Source organism: Mus musculus, chromosome 15 (genome assembly GCF_000001635.26).
Source record: "Mus musculus strain C57BL/6J chromosome 15, GRCm38.p6 C57BL/6J".
Classification (NCBI taxonomy): domain Eukaryota; kingdom Metazoa; phylum Chordata; class Mammalia; order Rodentia; family Muridae; genus Mus; species Mus musculus.
The window spans coordinates 101,038,521-101,049,079 of record NC_000081.6 but is presented as its reverse complement, the minus strand read 5'-3'; the positions used below and the strand labels follow the sequence as shown (position 1 = coordinate 101,049,079).

The 10,559-nt window shown below is 52.3% G+C and overlaps 1 protein-coding gene across 11 annotated transcripts in view; it reads right to left on the bottom strand.

Annotated features, from left to right (window-relative positions):
* Window positions 1–3,141: 3,141 nt before the first annotated feature.
* Scn8a (sodium channel, voltage-gated, type VIII, alpha) overlaps window positions 3,142–10,559 on the bottom strand; it is a 176,076-nt gene continuing 168,658 nt past the window's right edge. For 9 of the 11 annotated variants that reach the window (XM_017316515.2, XM_017316516.2, XM_006520656.2 and 6 more), the window contains one exon: window positions 3,151–9,539. In XM_017316515.2, coding sequence (XP_017172004.1) covers window positions 8,392–9,539 — 1,148 coding nt within the window. In that variant the 3' untranslated portion in view covers window positions 3,151–8,391. Of the gene's footprint in view, window positions 9,540–10,559 lie in introns of all 11 variants that reach the window. The other 2 variants (NM_001077499.2, NM_011323.3) reach the window with 1 other exon arrangement.

The following is a 10,559-nucleotide window of genomic DNA, read 5'->3' as shown; positions in this document are numbered from 1 at the left end:
GTATTTCCAGGATTCAAAGAGCGATAACCTCTTGGTTTTTGGCGGTCCAGATAAGCTCTCCCGCAGTTTGCCATGTACCTAGCATTTGAAGACATCGTGGGAATGCCAAATCAAGCCACCTCCCCAAATTGCCAGGGGTACCCCTGAGAATTCACAGTGGGGACAGCCTCGCAAACAGAGCATGTGTAACTATAAAAACTAGGTAGGGGTGCTGGGGGGAGGGCCCTAGGAGTCTTCTCACGGCTGACACAGTTGTTTGATGGTGACACAGTCACCTGGAACTTGGCGAGTAGACCCTAGAATCTCTGCACTCATTGGAGGGATGCACTGAAGGACACATGGCTTCTCTTAAGAATGCCCAAGAGAGCTGGGGAAATGGTTCAACGGGTGCAGTACCATGCAAGTGTGAGGATCAGAGTTTGGATCCCCAGCACCCATGCAAAGCTGCATCGCTGGGGCAACTCAGCAATTCCAGCCCTTTGGAAGGCAGAACTAGGTGCTCCCTCAGATTAAGATGGCTAGCTGGGCTAACCCTATCAGTGAACTCTGGATTCAACTGAGAGAGTCTGACTTTTAGTAGGGAGGGAAGGGATAGAGCAGGTTTGCCTCAGGCCTGTACAGATGCACACACAGGGCTCCACACCACACAGAGTGGGGAGGGGAAGCGGGGAGTAGTCACAAATGGCAAGTCAGGAACCTTCCCAGGTAGGAGGGCTAGAGGCCAGCAAAATGTGGAGGCTGGAGAGAGTGTTCTTGGCACCATTCATATTTGTCAGAAGAGCATAAAATGGAGGCGAGATTGTGGAGACCTGAGGCTAGAGGAGTCAGGCGAGACTAAGCTACCCTTAAGGCCTGGTACACTACAATGAAGCCTCGACTTACAGGCGTATAGGTAGCTGTGGCTAGGGGACTGGTTCACAAAACTTCACACAGGCAGTCAACAGGCCTTTCCTGAAACTTGGGCACTAGTCAGTGTTGGAGCAACGTGAAGACTTCCTTCTCATGGGCAGGGCAGTAAAAAGATCTAACAGCAGCGTGTTGGGTGTGATAGGGGGCCGGGGATATGTGTGTGTTGACTGTGCTTGTACGTGGCTCCCAGAAGGGATGAGACAGTAGGGCCCACAGTCAAGCCACCTTGGGAAATGATGTGAGATAAGTGTGGGCCCAGTGTGTGGATGGGGGAACTGGGAATTTGCTCAGATTTAAAATGAGGGTTTAGACTAGCAGTCATACGTGCTAGCAGGCTAACAACCAGGCATGGGAGACCTTGACTGAATATGGACGCTGATAGTGAGCAGAGGGTCCAGGGCTTCTGTTAGAGGGCAAAGGGTGGTAAATGAATTAGAAGAGGTTGGGGTATCAGTGGGGTTAGAGTAGGCACTTCAATATAAGGTCCAGATTCCTACCCAGTTCCACAGCCATTGCTGTGGGTTGGGTCACCAGTTCCTGCCCTCCATAAGGTGGAGGGGGTGGGAATGGGGAGCTGCAGGGGTGGGGGAAGGAGAGCTGCTGGGAACCTCGTTCCTCTGGACCCTGAGCAGTCAGATCTGCGCCCCCCCCCCTAGCTGAGTTGTCTCTGCCTAGAGCGTTCAGCTTTCCACAAAAGTTCCTCGCCTCTACGCCACAATCTCCAGTCTTGCAACAGAGCCTCGGCATTCGAAGCCCCTCCCTCAGGCCGAGTCATGGTGTGGGCGCTGATCCTGGCCCTCTGTAACCGGTTGCTGCCCCTCACGAGCGCGCTGGACGCCATGGGCCCCCACACAGCAGTCCGCCTGGCGGAACTGCTGACCCCCGAGGAGTGCAACCACTTTCGTTCACTCCTCGAGGTACCCGAGCCCGACCTGGACAAGGAGTTGGCCCGGTTATCTGAGGACTTGCTGGCGACGCCCGAGCCACCCGCATCCCGGCGTGGGGCGCAGGACTCGGTGGGACAACAGCGGCGGGCGGCAGCGGAGCTGGTCCGGCTATCTGCGGACCGGCGGGCAACGCCCGAGCCACCCACACCCTCGCTTAGGGCGCAGGACTCGGTGGGAGAGCCGCTGCGGGCCACAACCGCGCAGGCTTCGGAGGGGAGGGAGGGCACATCCGAGTCCAGTGAGGTTTCTGACCGCTGCCGCGAGGCGCTGGCAACCTGGTTGGCCGCTCAGGCTCCGTCCCTGTCGTGGGACCGCGTGGCCCGAGCCCTACGGCGCAGTGGCCGCCCGGATGTGGCACGGGAGCTGGCCAAGAACCTCCACCAGCAGGCGACGTTGCAGCTGCGGAGGACCGGCGCAAATTACCTGCAGCAACTCCTGGCCCCAGCCCCGGCCCCGGTCCCGGTCCCGGTCCCCGCCCCCGTCCCGGGTCCCGCCCCCGGTCCCGCCAGGGTCCCTGTCCCGGCTCCGCGTGCTCGCCGCGCCGCCGCCCCCGCGCCTGACTGGGACAAGCTGGATCTGATCATGGAGCGCCTGCCGCAGCCCCCGTACACGCGCAGCCTCTCAGCCTGGGTGGGGCCGCTGGCGCTCGGCCTTTTTGCCGGCTTCCTGGGAGCGCTGTGCACCGGGGCGCTGATCACCGTGCTCACGCTGTGGATCACCGGCGACAACCGCGACGACGACCCGGCGTGGCCTCGTGCCCGCGGCCAGGCCGCCGCCTCCCGGCCCAGGCCGGCTCGGACGCCCTGCAGCTGGGAAACGGAGCCGCTCCTGCCTCGGTCCTGGGCGCCGCAGCCACCCTTGCCCCTCTGCCCGTCTCTGTGAACCGCTTGACGGCGGCGCACCGCTATAAAGTTTCCTAAAGCGGAGGAGGGAGCAGTCTGTGGCTGCTTGGATGGAAGTGGGGACAAGGGAGCTGGCCCGGGGTCCCCAGCGTTTCCCAGCGCCCGCGTGCCCCTGCTTTTGGATACTCTCTCGTCTGTCTGCTGTGTACCAGGAAACTGCTCCCTACTCCTTAGAGTCACAGTTGGCCTCTTGAACTGGAGTTGTGTGACTTGCAAGGCCGCGTGCCCGCGCATAGCACCACTCAGTCATTCGGGCCACTTTCCCACCCACCTCTGAGGGACGAGTCAGCCCTACCTGGAAACCAAACCCCGGAGTGTCTGTTGCCAGGGAATCCTAGAGTTAGGGGCCTGGAGCGAGAGAGCCATGACAGAATGACAGGCCATTCCAAGAGGAGAGTTGAAAACAAGATTGACGTAACCCTTTATTGCAAATTCTAAAGTAAAAAGATGTACAGTACAAAGTAAAATTGAAAATCCAGACTATAAACTTCCAATCCACTTATACATTCTCATTTCTCAAGCATTTCTGCCATTTCCGCATTAACAGAACAGGGAACGAGTGGAGGGGTAAGGAAGGAGATACAGCAAAGGGAAAAATCAGAAGAATCACAAACCCCAGAAGCAAGTGCAAGGAAAGACATTTCTCGACCTGCTGTCCTGGTGATGAGAAGCGGGGGGTGGTGGAGCAGTGCAGTTTAAAATGGCTCTCAGAATAGCAGCGTTTATGGTACTAGTTCCTCTTCCTCAAGTCCAAAGAATACTTTGCCCTTCCCTGGCGCCTTTGTCTCTGTATCTCAGAACGCTTTACAAAACATCTAGTTAAAGCCTCACAACACCCCTGTGAGGTAGGTCAGTATTATTACCCCCATTTTACAGATGGGGAAACTGAGGCACAGAGAGGTTAAGTGACTTGCCCAAGGCCACACAGCGAGCCAGTGGTCAAGCTAGGGATGGAACACAGTTCTGTCCCTCTTCTGGAACCACTGGACCACGCTCCCCTTTACCTATGTACATTCTTCACACACACACACACATACATGTGCACACCTGCCCACTTCACCCCACTTAGCCTCTATGTACAGCAAACAGCAGTGGGGTCAGGGGCAGGGGTGCCTCAGGAGTGTTTTAATGGAGGAAATCTTGGCAGTCTTGAGAAGAGGCAAGAAGCACAGGCCGGGGTGCAAGTCTTGTCCTCTGAACCCAGACTTCCTCTTCTCCTGACCCCCCTGGCTGACTGACGGCAGCTAATTCTTTAGGGGGCGGGGGAGTACCTGAAAATGAAGGAAGCTTTTTGCAAAACTTTGGGCAACATCTGAGAAAAGAAAGAGGCATCGTTCCAGAAGATGCCCAGGGTTCAGGTCACCATGTCCGGACCCATGGCAATTTCACCTCCACAGAAGGCCTGGAGGCTGGAGCTGAGGGACAAGGACAGGGACTGACCTACCAGCCGACTCTCTCTAGTTCAGCTACTAGAGTGGACTAGAGTGGGCACTTCAAGATCCTCCTGAGTGTTCCTAGACCAGGAGACATGGCCTGGAGAGGGATGTCCCCAAGGGATGCCCCCTCCCCTGCACAAATGTGAAGGGGACAGCCCCAGTCTGCCGGTCTGATAATGGGAGTGGATGGAAGGCAGGGCCAGCACGAGCTGGTGGACTGGAAGCTGCCGGGCAGCGTGCTTGCGCTAGCCTTGGGAGGTGGGGGGTCAGGAGAGGTTTTTTTTTTTTCTTTCTTTCTTAAATCATAACCATGAACAAGGCAGAAGTAAGGCCAGACCAGCTAGGTTGGTTGAAGTCATCTCTGGGGGGCTCTGCTGGGTGGAAACGGTGAGGGAGGGGGGTCCAGTCTAAGGGGTAATGCCACATGCAATCAGTAAGCAGGGACCTGGGGGGTCAGGACCTGGCTTTTCTCTGCAGTACCTACTTAGAATTGGGGGGGGGGGGCTCTGTTTTCCTTTCTCCTTCCCCAAAGCTCCAGGGTCCCAGTTCCCAGACCTCAATAACTGGAAAGTCAAACAGACACACAGCAAGACGGGCTTCCCTTGTGTGGTTAAAAAGGGCCGTATTTTTTGTTTGTTTGTTTGTTTTGTAAATTTTGTTTCCTTTTGGCTAATAGTGATTTACTTTTCTAAAGATCAGGTATCGTTTAGGGCAGCATCAGGCTCCATGCACTCACTAGCACACTATGGGTCTCTTACAGTTTACGTGGGTTGTGGTGATGAGAGAAGCCCTTTGGGCACTCTATGTCGCTTCAGGGGCCCTGAGGGGGAGCTTGTCTCTCTGTGCGCAGCTTCAGATGCCCAAGTGGCTCATTTCCAGATGGTGAGAGCAGATCACTCAGACTCGGCTTTCCTGCTCCCACCCTCTGCCCTGTGACTCCCAGCCTCTCACCCTAAGCCACAGGGAAGTTAAGGAAGAAGGGAGTGTTTTCACACAACCAGTAGTCATGGCGACTACTGCTCAGGGGCTTTGGCTCTGCGTTTTAAATGAACAGCATCACATGACTTTTTGCTTTTTTGTCCTTTTTATTATTATTATTATTATTTTTAAAGGAGGATCGTGGAATATAAATACTGCACCAAGGACCCGGCTACAAAAAATAAATATTTATATTATATTTATATATCTATATATATATGTGCAGTGGTACTGGCTGCTGCCGCTCTTTGACAGGCTTCATGAATATTTGGCAAAGCCCTGCCACTTGCTCACGCAATGAGGACGCAAAACAAAACCAAACCAACCAAAACCTGCCGTAGCTGATTCTTTAAGGTTCGATGCCTGTTAACTGCGGGTGTGAACTGCTGGTGATGGTGTGGTTCACAAGAAAGGATCATGGAGTGGGACAGAGAGAGCGAGGCGGGCAGAGAGTGGCTGGGTGGACAGATGGAAGGTGAGGGGCATTGCTGGGAGAGGTCTGATCAGAGTGAAAGTTAGAGCAAGCAGACTCGGAGGTGGCTTCTTCCCTGCGAGGCTGTTGGAGGGTGTGAGAAACTGAGGCACAGCCTGCTGGGCTGGGTCAGGAGCTGGGGTAGGAGGGTCAGATCTAATCGCTGAACATTACTAGCATGGCGCTTGGTGTTCCTAGCAGGATCAAATAGCTGTTGCCCATCTCAAGATCTAAGAACAATGATTGAGTTTAGCCAAATCTTGCATAGAAGTGGTTAGAATTTATTGCACATTGGAACAAAAATATATATATATTTTGTTGTTTTGGAAAATACCATTAGCAATAAAAAATTTTTTGTCTGTCTGTCTGGTTAGGGGTATACATTGGCTGACAGCTTCTAAATTCTAAGAAGAAAGGAAAGTATAAAAAATAAAAATAACCATGACAATGGCGTAAGCCAGAAGCCATTTCCTATTTAATAAGTTAGTAATTTGTATTTACAAAAAGGCATGCCAATAAAATAAAATTATATATTACAGTATTTATAATTCTCTTAAAAAGAATAACCACAGGTCAGCTCCTGTTTTGTGCTGTTTGCGATGTTGCCTGCAGGTGGCGCTCTAGAATTGTCCTAGCTGTGGTGACACGGACACACTCTCTGAGCTGGGAGAGTTGGACAGTGTCTACCGGTCCAAGAAGATAGAAAGCTCTGCTCACTGACTGGCTGTGGTTTGTTCTATGCAAAACTAGTCAGGTGGACTGTGAGATTACATCCAAAGTGCTTCTACTGCAAGGCGGACTGGTGCATCTGATGTGTCTACTGATGGGCCACTCGATTCCCTCCATACTATGCTCAGGGAGAGTTTGTGTTGATTTGGTTCAGAGAGACTTTCTGGCATTCGAGTGCAGCATCTTGGCTTTGAGACCTTGTGGTCAGCTGAGACACCCTGGACTAAGAACTGTCTTCTATAAAGTGGGGGATGGAATGGAAGATATGACGCCCCTCTAGAAGCCATCCCCCAACAACAGTGGGCAGGCCACTAAGCAGAAAGCAAGGTGAGCTGAAAGGAAAGGCCAGGGGAAGCTGTGACACCCTAAAGAATGACTACTGAGTCCCTTTCTCACAAAAGCCGTCGTAGAAACAAGACCAAGTGGGCTCTGTCCAGAGGCAGCTCCATCTTTCCATCAGGTCCTGTTAGAGAGCGTTATTCTACAAATGGAAGAGCCTACAGCCTTATCTCAGCCAACACTGCTGTCCTTGCCAGCCCTGAGCGGCTGGGAAGGGGAGCCCTGCTGGCTGGAGGGATATGGCAGAAGCAGGAAGAACCGTGCAGCCAGGAGCTTGTGACAACCCCTCTGCAGGACAGGGCAGTTCAGAATATCTGAACCCCTTTCCGTATCTACCTGAGCCTGGAGAAAAGCAGACAGACATGACACTGAATGCAATAAGCACCCCAAACCCCCCACAAGGTTTCTGTAAGCCCCCCAAAGGCCCCCTAGAGGTAACATGCTACAATACATAGCACTTTTATCTCTACCCCAGGGTCAGTTCTCCAGGATGAAGGCTAAACAATCAACAGGATATTGCAAGATACAAATGAACTCTTTTTTCTATTAGTATTTTTCTTTTTTTTTTCTTTTTTCTTTTTTTTTTTTTTTTTAGCCCTAGGATTTGGTTTTACAGTGACATTAATAGTACAAGCCATTCGGGGCCAGAGTCTCCCCATGTATTGGACAGAGCAGCAAAATGTACGACAATGGCTGTATGTCAGAGATGTCTGTCAAACATGTATATGCAGCGGATCCATCTGCTTGTTTGGTTGGGTTGTTTTTGTTGGTAGTGGTCAATTGGTTAATTATGTCTCCCTACCCAGAGGTGTATGAAAGACTTGTACACTGAGAGGATTGCAGCCGGTATGGAACTCTTACCATTTCTCCAAATACAGTGAACAGTGCAGGGCTGGGTCCTGTCCGAAGGCTGAGCCAATGCGAGGGACAGGATTGCTAGTGTCTGTTGGTGTATGGACCTCATGCATGACTTCTGAACACAGCATGCCATCATGCAAGTCATTTCTACGCATTGAACGAGCACAATATTTGGAATTGGCCTGAGCAAGTCCTCCTCAGCCTGAAACCCTGATTGTTTCCCCCACCGTCTCCAAACCATGTGCCACCCACGTGGAGAAGATGCTGTTATGTTAAAGAAACAGACGATTAGTGACATAGGCTGAATGTGTGTGTGTGTGTGTATGTGTCTGTGTGTGTCTTTGTGTGTCTGTATGTGTGTGTGTTTCTTTTTGCTGCTTAGCTTAACTAATGTAAGAATGCAAATATTGTTTGCATGAACAAACAAACTTTTAAAGTGATGCTTTCTGCTTCTGAGAATCAACAAAATGAAAAAAAAAATAGAATCCATTTGGCTGCAGCGGCGATCTGCTGGTCCTGGCAGCCGCCTCTGTTTGTATCCTGTTAAGTTTACTCCTAAGTTGCATTGACCGAGTGTGGAACATGCAGTAACGTCTGCCCAAGCGATAGAAAAAATCTGTGAGTCCAGGGAGCAGGGTCCTTTGTCCCCAGCAGGTCACCGCTCAGGATGCAACCGTGTCACGTGTAAGCAGACTATGTTTGGTATAGGTCTTCCAGTACAGCATCTCCGCAGCTGCTCTGTGTCCGTGAGATTCGGAAGTTTGTAAACAAGCTTTCACTTGCCCGTGTTCAGCCAGCGTAAGCTTCCCTTACCCTCTCCTCTAGCACTTGGACTCCCTGACTTCTTTTTGCCTCTTGGCTCTTTCCCTCCTGCCTTCCTCTGCCCGCTGCTGCTTCTCCTTGTCGGGCTTTGTCACGCTGTCGTAAGAGGGGAGGGAGGCTGTGGACGGGGTGCTCTCCTTCTTCTCTCGGTGGGTGCCTCCATTCTCCAGCTTGTTGGAAGTGATCTTTCTGCAGATGAAGCCCCGCCTAGCCAGGTGTCCCCTGTAAGCACGCTGCAAGACCACTGCAGACACCTCTTCCTGCTTGCGCCGCAGAGTGGTCGTGATAGGCTCGTAAGACACTTTGGAAGGATTGGACGCCACGAACCGCTCCTCCATCTGCTGCCGCAGGATGTCCAACTCCCCACTGTCTCCCAGGACTCGCTTGGTGAAGGCGAAAAGGATGTCCAAGCAGTGGATTCGATCTCCGCTCACCATGGGCAGGTCCATGGCGATGAGCTCGATGGTGTTGGGCTTGGGTACTCGGAGCGGATGCTCCAGGGCGTCGGCAAAGTCGGCCAGCTTACAGTACTCGATGAACTGGGTGGCATCAGGATCAAACTTCTCCCAGATCTCATAGAAAGTCTCGAAGTCGTCCTCGCTCAGAGGATCGGCGCTTTCCTCTGTGGCTACGCTGAAGTTCTCCAAGATGATGGCAATGTACATGTTTACCACGATCAGAAAGGAGATGATGATGTAGCTGACGAAGAAGAAGATGCCCACGGAGGGGTTCCCGCAGTCCCCTTTGAAGCCACTTCCTGGGTGCTCCTTGTCCAAGCTGCAGTCAGGGGGGCGGTTCAGGATTGGCAGCAGTAAGCCATCCCAACCAGCAGAGGTCGTGATCTGGAACAGGCAGATCATGCTGTTGCCAAACGTCTCGAAGTTGAACATGTCATCAATGCCGGCCTCGTGCTTCACGTACGCGAAGTTGGACATCCCAAAGATGGAGAAGATGAACATGACCAGGAAGAGCAGGAGGCCGATGTTGAACAGGGCGGGCAGCGACATCATTAAGGCAAAGAGCAGGGTGCGGATCCCTTTGGCGCCCTTGATCAGACGCAAGATGCGCCCGATGCGGGCCAATCGGATGACGCGGAATAGGGTCGGGGAGACGAAGTACTTCTCAATGATATCAGCCAGGAACATTCCTGAGAGAGGAACAGAGGATGTGATTACTGGAGTCGGGCACAACCCTTCCCTCCTCTTACCGTGCAGACGCTCAATGGGCCGTGTAGAATGCACAGAATCCTTGTAATGAAACAATGACATGTTCCAAACATAGAAGCGTAGAGAGCACAGAAAAGCAGAGACCGTGTGCTCAGTGAGCAGGCTTATCCGTGGCCAGCACGGGACCCGAGGGGCCTCCGCAGGCCTCAGCGGTTTTAGTATTTTTCTAGTTTTACTACGTGTGAATTCATTAACAAGGTGTCCTCTACATTTAGGAAATGGCACAGGGCTATCTTTCTGTATCTCTATATTTAAGATGTTAATCGGTTTTGTCTGCAAGACTGGTTCCTCAGATAAAAATGGCTTTTGCATTATCCCTTCCTATGGCTAAAACAAAGCAGATCTTTCCTTTCCTGCTCAAGGATCCACTTTTTCAGCACGTGCATATGCAGCTCTCAAATATTCTCCACCAGATTTCTAAATCTACGAGCAGGGAGTGAGACACTCCCCTGTGACATGCTACCCTTTGGCTTCCTGTCCTAATTACTCTGCGGATGCTCTGACTTCTCAGAACATCCTAGTCTTTGTTTCTCATCCCCCATCTCCATGAGAGAGCTTGCCTTGGAGACTAAAGTGGGCTGCCCAGGGTGGCTACTGCTTGGTGCCCCAAGATTTTTGAACTGAAAGCTGTACATCAGAAGGGTTTCAAAGCAGGGAGCATGCAGGCTGGGGTTGGAGGCAAAGGTAGAGGTGAAGTGAACATCTGGCTCCCCTTTCTCTTTCCATTCCTGTGACTCAGTTTACACAGATAACCTGTCTTAAAACTAGGGAGTGACTGGGGGGTAGAGGCAGAGGCGGGAGCTGGGGGTGGTGGAGGCAGGGAGAGTCCAAGGAAGGCCATGGAAGGAAGGCCAGCAGCGGGAGGTGTTCTCTCTACATCAGCCCTACTTTCTGCCTTTTAAGGGCCAAGGAGACAAGATGAGCACCCACTCACACGAAGC